The sequence below is a fragment of the Psammomys obesus genome, unplaced genomic scaffold (assembly GCF_907164565.1).
Source record: "Psammomys obesus unplaced genomic scaffold, mPsaObe1.curated_primary_1811, whole genome shotgun sequence".
In the NCBI taxonomy this organism is placed as follows: Eukaryota; Metazoa; Chordata; class Mammalia; order Rodentia; family Muridae; genus Psammomys; species Psammomys obesus.
Genome location: NW_026595981.1, coordinates 13,602,644 through 13,619,403, shown reverse-complemented (window position 1 = coordinate 13,619,403; position 16,760 = coordinate 13,602,644). Strand labels below are relative to the sequence as shown.

Here is a 16,760-nt window from a genome sequence, read left to right as displayed (position 1 = left end):
AGAAAGAAAGAAAGAAAGAAAGAAAGAAAGAAAGAAAGAAAGAAAGAAAGGAAGGAAGGAAGGAAGGAAGGAAGGAAGGAAGGAAGGAAGGAAGAAAGAAAAAGAAAAAAGAAAGGAGGAGCTGAAAAATAGCTCAGTTAATAAATTAAGACCTACCTAGCCAGGTGTGGTGACCTTTAATCCCAGGACTGGGGAGGCAGAGGCAGGTATATCTCTGTGAGTTCAAGGTCAACCTGTTCAACAAAGAGAGTTCTAAGACAGGACACACACAAGGCTACACATAGAGAAACCCTGTCTTGAAAACAAACAAACAAGCAAACAAAAAAGATTAAGACCTGAGTTCAGGCCCCTGGCACTTGCATTAAACAAAAATGGATGTGGTGATGTGTGCCTGTATTCCACCAATGACGAGGCAGAGACAGAAGGTGCTCAGAGCTTGCTGGGTAGCCACTATCTCAGAATAAGTGGGCGCTGGGTTCAGTGAGAGACCCCGTCCCAATAAAACAAGGTGGAGAGCCATTGGGGACTTCTGGCTTCCAATTGCACATGCACACAGCTGTGAACGCATACCCCCCACAGGGAAGCGTTCATACACACACATCATGTACGTACAAGTGCACACACATTCACAGAAAAGCCAGATGTGGGGGCTATGTAGGTGTGTGATCCCAGCAATGTGGCCGGCTGGGACAGGAGGATTGCCATGCATTCAAGGCCAGCCTGGACTTAGTGCAAGACCCTGTCTGCAAAAGAAAAGAGGTTTTATATGGAAAGAGAGACAACATTCCCCCTGACAAGGGTCTAAAATACATTTGCAGGTCAAGTGTTGCCACCCACTTTGTAGCGTCTCCTGGGGGGGAAAAAATTAAAGTGAACGAAGTGACCCAGGCTCTGCAAGATGAACAACACACGTTCTCTTTCATACGCAGATCGAGAGTCTGGCCTCTTGGGAGCACGGCATACCCATGGTGTACATACACACACGCAAGCAAAACACTCTTACACATAAAATAAAAATAAACCCATGAAATAATTTGAAGGAGAAGGCCACAGAGAGAGAGAGAGAGACGGTGTCTCGAAAACAAACAAGCAAATCCTGGGCTCACATGATTCTCTGTCTCAGCCTCCTGAATAGCTAGGACTGTGGCACTTGCTACCCAGCCCACCACTCTTATCTGAGGGTTTGTTTTCTAAAGCAACAGCCATGGTACCCCAAGTATGGCCTTAGTGCCTGGTGTACATGAGGGCCTCCGTGTAGCTTACTGAAGACATATACAAACGAATACATGGAAAGATGGCTTTTTATCTCACTAAGTCTTCCTTGGAAGGTCCCCTGGCATCTGTGTCAATCATCTTGCTATAATGGCCAAATGTACGTAAAAGCAAAAGTTAGTGTCTGTTTCACAGCAGCTGAAGTCATCACTGAAGAAAAGCCACCAAAATAGACACACACTGAGAACCCAGAAGGAAGCCAGCACTGGTTTCCATGACACTTCAGTATTTATTTTAAATGTTGGGGAAATGAATATGCCACAAAGGCCTGAAAGCAGTCATTAGTCAAAGATGAAAAGCCCAACTACAAATCAGCTAAAAACCACAAATTCAACAATTGCATTGGCCGAGTCAGAAATGACCCAGCATTAATGATCATCTCAAATGTTCCTGGACTGAGAAAGGAGAAGGAGATGGAAAACAGGTTTTCATTCCTTTAGATTCTCTTCTCTAGGGAGGGAAGAAATTAAACAAAAACAAAAACCAGGATTTGTGTTCCATGTCAAATGCCCATTGTAATGATTTAAGTGAATCATTTCCCAGTAATTGGAATGGAAACTACACATAGACCCTCACTGGAGTGGCGTGATAATGAAATGAAATGTTTAGCAGAGCCTGACCTGACCCAAGAATGACATAGCAAATGGCCTATCAAGGCATAAACTTTTTCCAAGATGTCCCCAGCCTTTCCTATGACATTTGGGCAGGATTACAGGTCCATTGACATTTGGAAGAATTTATTTTGCTCATTAGTCAAAGCAAGGTAATCACACAGGCTGAGGGATGGCTCAGAAGTTAACTACCCCAGATCCCCAAAGGCTCCATGCCCTAGGAAAGTCAAGACGCGCTGAGTGCAACTGACATCTCAGTTATTCTGAACCATCTTTGAGATCATGGGAATATAAGGGTAATGGAGTTCCCAGGACATTTGTCGTGGGGCTAAACATGAAAGCATGTTTACAAAGGCTACTTACCATAAAGCTAGCATGATTTATCTGCACCCAGTAAGAACATGCCTGGAAGAAACACAAGCCAAAACAGCCAAGCTCCCTAGAAAGGCAAATCCCCAAGCTACAGGAGTACCTTATGAACAGGATCACAAAAGACATCACTGAAGCCTAAATGTCATCTTTCTTAAAGAATTTGCATGGTTCTCCCTGTCATTTGGCAAACAAATTCTTCCCTAAAGTTTGGAAAGGTTAAGAGAAGCTTGATGAGCTTAAATGAAGCAATGGAGAAGAGATTTCCTTGAGATAAACTTCACCTTCCCAAGTAGAGTCCTATCCCGCTGAGTCTGAGCATCCCCACCCACCCTCTCCAGGAAGCACAGAGAAACAACCAGCATTTAAGAAATGCCAATCATTGGTTTGGTGCTGGAGACCCAGAAGTAAAACAAATTGTCTATCCCCCTAAAGTGATTTAGAACAGTCTAATAGGAGATAGATAGATATAAATTGGGGCCTAGAGAGATAGTTTAGTGGTTAAGAATACATACTATCCTTGCAAAGAACCTAAGTTCAGTTCCCAGCGCTCACACGTATACACATACACATACACATACACATACATGAATACATACCCACACACAGACGAGCACAAAATGTATAATTAAAAACAAAATTAATCCTTTTAAACAAATAATAGTTAAGTGTTAAATATAAAGATCGCCACAGTGACACCTTCAGTAGTCCGTGAGATGGTAGGGTTGAGAGAGACAGCACTATCTTTCTGGGCCTTTGTCTAGAAATCCGCAGTCACGTGAGTGTGTTTAGGTAAGTGCACAGCATTATTTTGTAGATGAGTAGGGTAGTTTATCTACAGGAGATACCCTCTCCACACTCCCTCCCAGAGGCTGCTTCAGATTGTCCACAGCAACAGACTACTTCCCTCATGCTGGCTCAGAGAGGGGCATAATCTTTGCCAACTGCAGATGGTTTAATTCTGGGGACTCTGAGAGGGTATAAATGCCCAGAGAGGGACAGGGCACTCTCAGAAAGCAGAAAGCAGCTGCTTCTCTCCCAAGCTGCTCCTGGTTGCTGCTGTCATGATTTGATGTGAAGAAGTTAGAAATATCCTGAAACGAAGATTGTACTTGCCCCAAGAAACCCAACCACTCCAGTCAGCAGGATATAGCCAAAAGAGAACTATGTCCCCTCTGCCTGCTAACCTTCTTTCTCTCCTACCTGGTATTGGGGCGTTGGAAGGGATTGGGGTGAATAGAGGGGAAGGTATAAGAAACCCAATATAGATTTTATTTTTTTAAATTCATGCCAACTGTGTTGTCAGGACCTCTGTTTGCAGTTACAGTCCTCCCAGTCAGGATAGCCATTCTGAGCTCAGTATTAATGTGCAGGACCCCCTCTCCCCAGCAGGGCCTCCTACTCTCTGCCTGACTTCATCTGGAGAACATCTTTAGACATAGATGCCCCTAACCACATTTGATATATGACCTTTGACACAGCTTCCCTGCTAGCTCTCCCTTCCCTGTGCCTATAGGATACTTAGGTGCTGTGTTTCCATTCATATGATAGGAGTATGTTGTTTAATGCAAATCAAGCATCCTTGAAGTGCCTACTTTTAACCAATTATGTACACTTATCCAGCACTTGGAAGCGGGGTTTGGTAGCACACAACTGTAATTCCAGCACTTGGGAGGCAAAGGCAGACGGATCTCTGAGTTCCAGGCCAGACTGGTCTGCAAAGCAAGTCCAGGACAGCCAGGGCTACACAGAGAGACCCTGCCTCAAAAAAAAAAAAAAAAAAAAAAAAAAAAAAAAAAAAAAAAAAAAAAAACAAAAAAAAAAAAAAAAAAAAAAAAAAAAAAAAAAAAAAAAAAAAAAAACAATGACGATAAATAATTATAAAATAAAAGAATCGAAATGTTACACTACAGAGCTAGAGGGGTGACTCTGTCAGTAAAGTGTTCATCCCCACTCAGGGAAGAGCTTGCCTCAGGGGAGGCTGGGTGGGTCTGTCAGGGAGGAAGTTACTGAACTTATCCATAATAGTGAAAAAGAAAGCTTGCAGGCCAGATAACTCCACTAGTAAAGCCCCTGCTATGCAGGCATGCGATCCTGAGTTCAATCCCCAGAACCCACACTTGAAAACTCAGGCACAATGGCGTGCCCTTGTAAACCCAGTGCCGGGGAAACCAAGTCCGGCAGACCTCTGGGCTCACTGGCCAGCTTGTCTATCTTACTTGGGGAGCTCCAGAGTCATGAGAGACCCTGTCTCAAAATACAAGGTAGATGGCACCTAAAAAATGACGCTCCAGGGAAGCCCTGGTCTCCACATACCTAAGCACACACGTAAAAGCACAAACATATACACACAAACATACAAAAATTTAAAAAAAAAAAAAGCCATAATAAAAAGCTTTGTAAACGCAGTCTATCTCACGCACACCCCCTCAGCTCTTAACATAGCTTACTGGGCCGCGTTTTCCCTTCTTCCTAGGAGAACATGAGACGGTGTGACGCCTATGGGGATGCCCATGGGGTAGGATAGAGGGAGGGAAAGGACAGAAAGTGTACACAGACCTGCTGAAAAAGAAGCAATGGACCCAATAATGGAGACAGAGACAGAGACAGAGACAGCAACAAAGACGCTGTTCTGTTGCTGTAGAGAGTTGCCATGTAGAAAGGCAACTGGGTTTTGGTTTTTTTGGGTTTTGTTTGTTTGTTTGGTTGGTTGGTTGGTTTAGTTTTGGTTTGGTTTTGTTTGAGACAGGGTTTCTCTATGTAACAGCCCTGGCTGTCCTGGAACTCACCCTGTAGACCAGGCTGGCCTCAAACTCACAGATATCCCTCTGCCTCCAGAGTGCTGAGATTAAAAGTGTGTGCCACCACGGCCAGGCAAACCAAGGCAACCAACTCTTTCTCTCATAAGAGTATGAGAGAAAGCATTTAACTGGGGGTTGCTTACAGTTTCAGAAGGTTAGTCTATGATCTTCACGGTGGGAAACAGACAGGCATAGCTCTGGAGCAGTAGCTGAGAGCTTTCCATCAAGGGAGAGAGGGAGGGAAAAGGAGAGGGAGGGAGAGAAAAGCAGAGGGAAGGAAGGGAAGGAGGGGAAAGAAGAGGAGGGGAAAGGGAGAGAGACAGACAGAGAGACAGACTAGGCTGATGTGGGCTTTTGAAACCTCAAAGCCCACCCCCAGTGACATAACCTCCTTAAAGCACACTTATTCCAACAATGCCACACTTCCTAATCGTTTCAAACAGTTCATCAGCTGGCAACTAAACATACAAATATATGGGCCTATGTGGGGCATTCTCATTCAAATCGCCACAGAGACTAAGTGACTGACAGCTGACTTGTGGACACACAAGATTCCCCACCCCAGGCAAGATGAGGCAAGACAGCATAAGTTCTCATCACCCTCCCCAGAGAAGTGCACAGTTTTGATCTTATGCACTGTTCCCTGCGAGACTTTCCCCCATTTAGTATTTGCAGACTAAGGGCAACCTTAAGTCACAGTAGCTTAAGAAAGCAGACGTACAAATGTATGGAAGGGTGAGCATGCTAGAAGGGCAGATAAGGAAAGAGAGAAACACCATGACATTTGAAGGAAGAGGAGGGTGCCAGGCAGATAAAGCCACACGTGGGGAGGTGCTGGGGTCTCACTTTAAAAGGAAGGAGACGTTCTGGGTGACTGAACATCAGTTACCTTGGAAGGGTGACAGGGAACCCAGGGATGGCTTGAGGCTAGCATGTCCCCAGGCCAGAGTGCACTGACTTTTTTCTATCAGCAGAAAGGAGGTAGGAGGCTCTCTTAGGGTTACTACCGCCGTTGATGAAACACCATAACCAAAGCAAATAGGGGAGGACAGGGTTTATTCACTCACACTTTAATATAACAGCTCATTACCAAAATCAGTGAGGGCAGGGACCTGGAGGCAGGAGCTGATGCAGAGGCCATAGAAGGGTGCTGCCTACTTGCTTGTTCCATAATGCTTGCTCAGCCCTCTTTCTTATAGATCCCAGCAACACGAGCCTGAGGGAGCCCCACCCACAGTGGGTGGGGCCCTCCCCCATCCACCACTAATTAAGAAAATGCCCTACAGGCTTACCTACAACCTGATCTTTTGGAGGATTTTCCCAATCAAAGTTCCCTCCTCTCTGATGACTCCAGCTTGTATCAAACTGACATAAAACTAGCTTTTTTTTTTCTTTAAGGAATCACCCATAGATATCCCTATGCTGAGTGCTCACACATTTTCTCTTACACTGGACAGTCGTGATTTCCTCATTTTCTAGCTGTGAAAACTGAGACCCAGGGAGTCATAAGGAATTTGGCCGAGATAACAACAGTCAGTCAGCGGTGCCTGGAGAGGCAGAAAAGCTGTTGCCCGCTGTGAACTGCATGATCTTGTGGAAATCATACACAGGGTCGTTAATTATTTCAGCTGGCAATTTAAATAGTATGTCCCCCAAATTCATGTTCTGTAATAACATATGAGGGAAAAACCTTTTGCTTTGCAAACTGGATCTTTACCAATGTTACCAATTAAAGATGACATCACACTGGATTCAGGTGGGCCCTAGCCAATGGCTGCCGTCCTCTGTAGAAGAGGGAAATGTGAAAGACTTGGGCGCTAGCTCAGGGCCAAGGCACTTGCTTAGCACATATGGGTTCAATCCCCACCGGATGGTTAGTTTTCATTAACAGGTTGGCACAAGGTAGAATCCCCTGGGAAGGGAACCTCACTGAGGCCTTGTCTGTAGGCTTCCCCTTGAGGGAGAGACCATCAGGACTAGTTAACTGAGATGGGATGACCCGCCCACTGCGGGTGACATCCTTCCCTGGGTTTGGGTCTTGGGCTGTATTGAGCTGAGTGCAGGCGATGTTCTCATTCATCCTCTCTATCTTGACAGTGGCTGTGACAGCTTCAGGCTTCTGCTACCCTCGCTTCCCCACAATAACAGACTGCAACCCGAACTATGAGCTAAAATAAACCCTTTCTCCCCTAAGTTGCACCGCGTCGGGATATTTTAGCACAGCAGCCAGAAACAAAAACAGAACGTCCCAACACGGAGAAAAAGGGGAACGTAGACACAAAGAAGCCACGTGACAGCAGGCAGGCTGTTGTAACGCAGCTATGGGTTAAGAAACAGTAGGGACCACCAGCCACCACTAGGAGGCAGGCGAGGGACAGGTAACAGACAAGTCTTCAGAGTTCAGAAGGAATTAACTCCAACAATGCTTGATTTCAAACTCCGGCAGGCCGCGTTGTAAGGCAATGAAGAACTGTTGTTCTAAACGCCACAATCCCTTGGGGCAGCCCTAAGAAATTAATACACATTGACCACAAAGAGGACGGAGGTGAAGGTGAATTGCCCCAAATCTTACCACTCAGAAACATCGTCACTTTTGCCTCCCCCACACACACACACACAGAATAGATATAAATAGGTGTAGGCCAAAGTTTGACACGAAAAATCTTATATAAGGTTTTGTCAAGAATACAGGAAACCAGGCTACCAAGGTGCGCCAGGGGAGAAAGGGGCTTGCGAATACGAGCTTGGTAATCAGTCGGGTCCCTGGAATACATGTAAAAGTGCAATAAGAAACCACATGCACACTGTGGTATGTACGCCCACAGATGCTCATGACGACAGGCACACACACACACACACACACACACACACACACAAATAATCAGTAATTTTTAAGGCAGCATAGAATGGTGGGCACGGGGACATACACCTTTAATCCCAGCAGGCTGGAGGCAGCTGTATTTCTGGGTTTGAGACCAGCCTGATCCAATTAGCAAGTTCCAAGCCAGCCAGAGCTACGGAGTGAGACACCGTCAGAAATAGAGAGACACAGACAGACAGACGGATAGGCAGACAAAGAGATAGGAAGAGGAGAATGGGTGTTCTTATACATACGGAGGGTAGGGCATGGTACAATTTGGCAGTGCCTAGTTTAATTAAAAGTGCATGAAACTCTGAAATGTTTCTTCTTGAAAAACACGCATGTGTATGAGGGTTTTTGTTTTACTTTATTATTTTACCTGTATGAGTATTTGCCTGCATGTATGTCCGTGTACCATGTGCAGGCCTGGTACCCTCAGAGGCCAGAAGATGACAATGGATCCCCTGGGATTGGAGTTATAGACGGCAAACAAGAGCTCTGAACCTCTAAGCCATCTCTCCAGCCACGTGTACAAGAATTCTTATGATATCTAAAATGCCCGTTGTTCAGGAAAATGGCAACCCAGTTGTAATACAGTTCTAACACGCATCATTTAATAATAACGAGCTGGAACACACTCTTTTCAACGCAAGCAACCACACTGCAGAAAAGGTGTAAACAGGACCACCTTATTAGCTTACTTGCAGGCAAGCAGACTGGGCAAGGAGCGTCCTTCTCCCGACATGGTGGAGACACTGTACAGAGGCAAGCAAGGCTGGAGCAGAGGCACGACAACGAGATGGTGGAGGTTAAACAGGCCTCTCGTGCTTATAGAGCCCTGGAGAATAGATGACGCAATGGGGGGGGAGGAATACTGGCTGTGGGGTCACTGCTTGCTCTACTCATAGCTATCACAATGACGGCGAAGGGTAAGAGAGAGCCAGGTACTAGGACTAGGATACTGTGAGTGTAAAACCAGGAATTCCTTTTAGAGCCGTTAGATTGGAGATGCCTAGTAGATATCCAAGCACAAATGGAGAAGTGGACAGTTGGATAAACCAGTCCAGAGCTCCTGAGGGAGTTCAGGCAGGCGGCAGAAGCACACAGCCATCCCACCGGAGCAGAGGTAAGATTCCAAGCACAGGGCTACTGAAACAGGAGAACAGGGAAGGCAGAGCCCAGGATGCCATGACAAATAAGTGACGTCAAAGGCTATAGATCTGGCACTGGAAGTGCAGCTGCAGAGCCATGAAACAGAAGGAGGGAAAATGAGAGAATGGGGGAACGAAGGTCCTAAGAGACTAAGCAACAAGAGTGCCCAGGGCAAAACAGAGAGACCAAGTGTGTTGGGATGAAGCAAACAGGCCTATAACCTCTTTTCTAGGGGAACAGAGATGAAACCAGGCCTTGTCCAGAGCAGGACTTCCTAACTCTGAGGTGCCCAGGAATTGCTGGGTCATGCACAGACATGGGCCACATTTAGGGGATGTGAGGAGCAGCCTGGGTTCTGCCCATCTGGTGAGCTCTGATTAAGCTCTCTAGGGACCACGATGAGGAGCAACAGTTAAGATCCAACCCTAAACATGAAGGCAAGCACCCTCACAGCCGGAGGGATCTTCCAGAGGGAGCTCAGAGGCATCTTCGTGTTGGTTACTTTTACATCACTGTGACCTCAGTACCTGATAGAAACACCTGAGGAGGGGAAAGATTTAGTCTGGAGAGACAGCTCAGTGATTAAGAGCATTTACTGTTCTTCCATAAGACCAGAGTTCCGTTCTCAGCACCCATGTCCTGTGGCTCCCAACTACCTGCTACTCCAGCTTAGAGAACCTGTTACCTCTTTGGGGACCTGCATTCACATACACATATCTACAGAGAGAGAGAGAGAGAGAGAGAACAAGAGAGAGAGAGATACATGCAGACACAAACCACTGAAAGTAGAAATCTCTCTTTTAAAAGACTTAGGAAAGATTTGTGTGGCTCATGGTTTTAGAGAGTTTATCTAGTGAGTCATGGTGGGGAAGACACAGCAGCTATCTCTGTTCAAGGCAGCTGGAGTGTGTGACTGTTCACGTCATAGTGAACAGAGGGACAGAGAAAATGGGGCAGGAACTAGGGGCCAGGTATAACTTTCAAAAGTGTACCCCTTTGGTTGGTTTGGTTTGATTTGATTTGGTTTGGTTTGGTTTGGTTTGGTTTGGTTTGGTTTGGTTTGGTTTGGTTTGGTTTGGTTTGGTTTTTTGAGACAGGGTTTCTCTGTGTAGCCTCAGCTGTCCTAGACTCACTGTGTAGACCAGACTGGCCTTGAACTCACAGCAATCCACCTACCTTTGGTTTGGTTTGGTTTGGTTTGGTTTGGTTTGGTTTGGTTTGGTTTGGTTTGGTTTTGCTCCACCAGCCAGACCTCAGTGCCGGCTGAGGAACAAATATTAGAAACATGAGCCTCTGGGACCATTTCAGCCTCAAACTGTTTTCCATTCCACCTCCTCTTCCTATAGCCCTGTCTTCATGCAGTTGTCTCCAAACAAGGTTGGGCTGTCTGGTTGGTCCTGGCCTCTGTGAGCCTGGTGAGACTTCATTAGATCTATGAATCCTCTGACACAATAGAGTCACTGTGATGACTCAGTAAAACCTACCTATCTCCGCATGGCACGTCCCTAAATGAATCGCCAGCCTTTGGAGAGCTCCCATCCCATTTCCATGAAGTCCAGACCCTGCTCTTTAAAATCTCCAAAGATCTGGAGCCGGGTTAATTATAAATGACCATGACAGCCAGTTTCTCTACCGCAGCAGCTTCTAGAGTCTAGGGATGACTTTCCTCTCTTGACAGCCATGCACACCCCACCGGGTACCACCTGCCAGTCATCATTCCCTCCAGAAAACCACTAACACAGATGGCTCTGAGTGGTTAGGGGTTGCAGAGGAAGCAGCAAAACCAACTGCAACCCCAAAGTCAAGTGTGTTCTGATACCTGCTATATCGGCTGTTTCCTAGAGCAGAGAAATCCAGCCGTATGCTCCCTTAGGCATCCTTCATCTGCCCCTCCCTCTGGCCTCTTTTTCTATCTCCCTCTTGCACCCTGGCTGCCTCCAGACATTTGAAGTCTGGGGTGTGGGGAGGGAGGTTGCCCAGAGCCATCTGTTTCCCTCTAAGTATCTTTTCTTTTTCCCTCCAGGCCCGAACTTCCTCCATCAAGGGCCCTGCTCCCCCTGTATCCCCAGGGCAGATGCTGGCAGCCTTCTCATTGCTAGCATATTGCCAGGTGCAGGAAATACACAGGAGCTACTTCAAACAGTCAAGGCCCCTGTGTGCATAGGCCGTTTGTCTGAACCTGTCTCTGACAAGCCAGTACCTCTGCAGAAGCCAGCCTGTGCGATGTTTGAGCTAAATGTCAAGATGACAACTACCGTGCCATAACTCTTCATGAGAACAGATTGCAAATCCCCATGAGTGTCTTCATTTTGAGTTAATGCACATCCCCAAAGCACCACCCACGACCCTCCTCCATGGCTTCTCCATTCTCTGAACCAGTTTTCCTTTATCCAGTCACTTAGCGAGGAACAAAATAAGACACCCCCACTAGTCAACATTTCAGTTTGCTACATTGGCAGTAAGCGCGTGGGTCTCCAGGCTTAGTTCCTAGGGGCACATGACTTCTCCCAAAAGCTGCCCACTCTACTTATCTGCCCAAGTCCACCTGTCCGTCTCCTGAGTACCATGACAAGGAGATGCATAATGTTTTCAACAATGCCACTGCCTGCTTCCCGCCTGCAGTGAGGTCTGAAGGCCAGCGTCTGAGAGGCTCTGTGTCCTGAACCTCTAATTCGCAGGCCTAATCATATCAGTGTCCTGCTTGAAACCCCTGGAAGGTTCCACTGTGTGTACAGCGTGGAAACTCAACCCGGGCAATGATGCCCAGGGCACCCTAAGACAGCCTTCCATAGGCATCATTCCAAGCAGCCCAAGGGACTCAAGCCAAGGCCCAAAGAGGAACACAAAGGAAGGATATCAGATATTCTGACACAAAATACTCTGCAAAGCCTTCTTCAAAACACATACATGTATGCCAGAGAAGGTGGCACACAACTCTAATCCCAGCACTCAGGAGGCAGAGGCAGGTGGATCTCTGAGAGTTCAAGGCCAGCCTGGTCTACATAGTGATTTCCAGACTAGCCACAGCTATGTTGAAAGACCCTGTCTCAGACAAACAAAAAGAGAGAAAGAGAAAGACAGAAAGAAGCCATGGCTCTCCAGGAGCCAAAGTCCTTGGTTGATGTCCACCCGCTGTGCAGCCCTGACCACCAGCCCCTGAGCCTGCCTGGCCAGAGGTGGGACCTCACTGACATCTGCAGACATCCTGGCAAGCACATGGCCACCATGCTTTGCATCGAGATCCAGCTGTGAGTGCTCTCAGGGGTTGAAGCCGGCAATGGCCCCAAGCCAGGAAGAGGCACAATGTCAGCAAAGGAGCGCACTCAGAAGTTTCTAAGTGGGACGAGCACCGAACAATGCAGAATTCAGAGCCAAGGGCAGCCCAGCTGCGGGAGGCAGGAAACAGCGTCAACGGTCCAAACACCTGCAGATAGAGGCCTACAAAGTCTTCAGTGAGGGTACAAGGCCATTGCCCCACAGAGCTCAAGACGGCCAGGTGCAGGCGTTGTCCGAGAAAACCTCAGAGTTCCGGATGTGGTAGGATGCTTGCCCTGACATATACAAGGCCCTAGATTCAATCCCTGGCATAGGAAAGAAAGTAATGGTGTATAGCAGTATAAGGAAACTTCCCCCATACACAGTTAGAAAATAGATTTAGGCTACCTGAAGGGCTCAGTGGGCAAAGGTGCTTGCTGAACCCTGACAACCGGAGTAGTCCCTGGGGCCACACACACATGATAGAAGGAAAGAACCAGCTCCCACAAGAGGTCCTCTGGGCTCCATCTGCATGCACACCCCACAAAATAAGTAAATGTAAAACAGGGGAAGAATTGAGAGAAGAAATAAAGTGTATTGAAGGATTCAACTCTAGTCCGACCTGAGCCAGCAGCATTTACCATCTTTTTTTTTTTTCAATGCTGGGGATCAAATCTAGGGCCTTGTGCATTCCAGGCAAGCATTCTACCACTGAGCTTCATTTCCAGCCCAATGAAAGCCTTTTAAATATCAGCGTAGGCACACTGAGCCTGCAGTGTGAGATGGCAAACATGGTTCTAGGTCCCTGTGGGCTTCACCATAAGACTCTGACTAAGAACCAGGTGGTGGTCCATGCCTTTAATCCCAGCACTCCGGAGGCAGAGGCAGGTGGATATCTGAGTTTGAGGCCAGCCTGCTCTACAGAGCGAGTTCCAGAACAGCCAGGGCTACACAGGGAAACTCTGTCTCAAAAAACAAACAAACAAAACCTGACTGAGCGCTAACACTAGTTGAGGGGTCCAGGAAAGAGGCCAACCTGAACCACAGAGATACCACCAGACAATAATCTCCAAACATCCCCGGCTTGCTGGTACAGTGTGTGTGTGATGAACCTTCACCTGGAAGTGGCAGAAATAACCAATAATGTCAGAAGTGCTTCCGGCCACGGCAGGAGCCAAGCTAGGCACCAAAACGGGCTGAGCCAGCCTGCCGGGTCTCGCAGCATGCACAGAACACCCAAAGGAGAGGCAGGAAAGGGGGCTGTATCATTACTTTCCTTGTTGGTGTGTAAAATATACAGCTTAAGGGAGGTTTCTTTTCCCTCACAGCTTGGGGGGACTAGTCCATCAGGATGGAGGGGCGCATGGCAGTGGGACTGTGTGGCTACTGGTTTTCCTGCTGCCACAATCAGGAAGTGACCCAGCCCCAGTTGATAGGACACATCTACAACACAATTCCTCCTGCATCTAAGGCTCAGGGAGCGTTATAGAAGAGGACCCTGAAAGACTGTGAATGCTGGAGGAACAGAAACTGTGCCCCTTAGAACTGTCAGAGAGAACCGGGCGCAGTGGCGCACGCCTGTAGTCCCAGCACCCTGGGAGGCAGAGGCGGGCGGATCTCTGTGAGTTCGAGGCCAGCTTGGTCTACAAAGTGAGTCCAGGACACAGTCAAGGCTAAACACAGAGAAACCCTGTCTCAAAAAAACCAAAAGGAAAAAAAAAAAAAAAAAAAAAAGGCAGAGAGGCTGCGTCTATGAAGTCTTAGTCAACACGGCTGCCTAAACAAGTCTTGAACAAGGATGGCATCAGCACGTCTGCCAACATGGAAGAGGGAAGCTTGTGAGGTCTTCAACCATAGACAAAGAACTATGGGCAACCAGGGAATTCTGAAAGAGGGAGAAATGGTCTTTTCCAGAGGAGGACCTCCCCCCCCAATTGCTATCCAATGCCAAGTTATCAACCCTGAGATTATATATGCATATATATATATATTAATTATGCAGACTGAGTAGGCTGTGTTTCTACATTTAGGAGGGGGAGGGATTAAAGAGGAGGAGAGCTGGGCGTGGTGGCACATGCCTTCAGTCCCAGCGCTCAGGAGACAGAAGCAGGTGGATCTCTGTGAATCTGAGGCCAGCCTGGTCTACAGAGTGAGTTCCAGGACAGCCAGGGCTATTACACAAAAAAAAAAAAAAAAAAAAAACCCTGTCTTGGAAAGAAAAGAAAGAAGAGGAGGCCACGAACTCGAGAGACAGAAAGGGGAGGTGCATGAGAGCGGTTAGTGAGAGGAAAAGGGAGAGGAGAGTATGCAATTATAATTTCAAAAAAAAAAAATAGGAAAAACATATTATTTTAAAAAAAAGGAAAGCTGATGGCCAGCTTGTGTTCTGTGTTTTAATGCAGTCTGGGACTCAGGACAACGAATAGTGCCGCTACAGTTAGGGTGGCTCTTCCCCGCCTCAATAGCTCAGTCTGAAGCACTCACAGACATATCCAGAGGCTTGTCCTGGAGATGATTCTAGATCCTGTTAAGTTGGCAGTATTAACTATCACAGATGCCCACGTTCAGAAAGACTAGGCGAGTGGATGCCAGAACTCATAGGGCAGAGCTGAGGATGAACGCCAGGGCCAGAGGCAGCTGCAGCTGCTACCAAGATTCTGCCCAGGGAGGCCATCGCTGGCTGATGATGCTCTCCAGTTTGCTTAGGATCCCAAGAGGCAGACAGTGGGTTGGCATCATCTCCTGAGCAAGCAGAGTGGAGGAGGGAGATGCTGAGCAGCCCACTCAGGATGCTGGGATACAGGCTCTGCATCCCTACTCTTTCTGTTTAAAGTACCCCATTCGCCAACCCCGTAGGTGAGTAGAGCCGGCATCTCCAGGAGTGGGGATCCCACCCATCTTAGAATCCCCCCCCAATCTCACAGCCCAGGGCATGACCAGCCCCCAATCAATATCAGAATGAATGCTCATTCAGAAGATGGCACGTTCTATAAAATACCAGGGCCAAGCACTTACCCGCAGGGGCTCGTCAGGGAATCCAGGTTTGCTGGGCCTGTCCTGTCGCCTTGACCTCAGGAGCTGTTTGGCTTGCTTTTCTGTCAGAATCGGGGAGGCTTCTGGAAAAACCAGGAAGAGCCTTGAGAGATTCCTAGGCCTGGGAGTCCACATTCCCATTTCAGGACTCCAGAGAGGATTTGCAAGTTCAAGCTTGGTTAAAACACAAAAGAATCTGCCCCAGAGGATGTGGCATTTCTGAGGCCTCAGTTAACTCAGGGCAAAAGCTTCAGGATTTAATATCTATTTACCTCCTGCAATGGCCGATTTCTTTAAAGTGGGCATTTCTGTAAAGTGTGGGTTTTCTGTTCGTTTGCTTGCTTTTGTCTGTTTTGAGACAAGGTCTTTGGCTGACTGGCCTTGAACCCAGTGTCTAGTTGGGGCGAGCTTGAACTCCGGATCCTACCAAGGGCTACAATTACAGTTGTTTGCCACCGAGCCATTGATGTGGTCCTGGCACAAAACTCAGAACTTCTTCACCCATGCTAGGCAAGCACTCTGGCAATTGAGCTGCACCCCCTCCCCCCCCCGGAATACGACTTTTTAAAGAGCATGTACTTTCCCATTGTCTTGTGTGTGGCAGTAAGACTGTGTTAAACCTAGTCTTCACACATTCCACTCACAAGAAAATTATAAATGGGAAAAGGGGTGATGCAGTGCAAATATTCAAAGATATTAGCATAATAAAGGTAGTTGAAGCTTCCGGCGGTTCCCTAGAAGCTTTAAAAGAAGATGTAACTGAAGGCTTTTCAGAGTTTTTTGAAACTTGTGCTCAAACGCACTAGTTTGAGACTTTTCAACGAAAGCAACTTACCGCCCTTTTAAAGAAAAGTTCTAGAGTTTTAAAGAATAATTTTAGAGGCTTGCTCTTACGAAAAGAAAGAGCATCAAAATATCAATATAGACCGTATCTTATCATGTCAGTGTGAAAATAGGTCGTGTCCTGGGGGGAGAAAACCTACCTGAGGAGAAAGCCAGCAGAGCGAGAGCGAAGACCAGCACAAACATCTTCTTCATGGTGCCAGGCTCCTCTCCTCTGACTGAACTCCCGGGACCAGTCCCACCTACTTGAAAGAGGCCCCCGTCAGACCCAATGCCGTGTCGACTTTTCCCTAATGAGGTTCGCCCCGTGATGCTGAGCAGGTCTGACTCTGGGCTTGCAACAATGTCTGTTAAAATATTTCCCTCCGAATTCCTGCAAATTTTCATCCTGAGACAGGAAATGATCCCTCTGTCATGTGACCTCCGGAGTGTGGTTTTGAGAATATTCATTTCATGCAAACAGGTCTGTCTGTCCTAGTCGGTAATTGTTTCAGAGTGTTTCTCCAAAGCTTTTGCTTGCTTTATTTTTGTTTGTTCGTTTCACTGAGTAGCGCATCTCTTTTG

General features: G+C 47.2%; 1 protein-coding gene across 1 annotated transcript in view; it reads right to left on the bottom strand.

The window, feature by feature from the left end:
* The window catches only part of CUNH17orf67 (chromosome unknown C17orf67 homolog), a 17,297-nt gene extending 906 nt beyond the window's left edge, over nt 1–16,391 (bottom strand). Inside the window, exons 1-2 of the mRNA XM_055619492.1 lie at nt 16,337–16,391; nt 15,336–15,436 (exon numbers count right to left, since the gene is read on the bottom strand). Coding sequence (XP_055475467.1) covers nt 15,336–15,436; nt 16,337–16,391 — 156 coding nt within the window. The remainder of the gene's footprint in view (nt 1–15,335; nt 15,437–16,336) is intronic.
* Between the last annotated feature and the right edge of the window lie 369 nt (nt 16,392–16,760).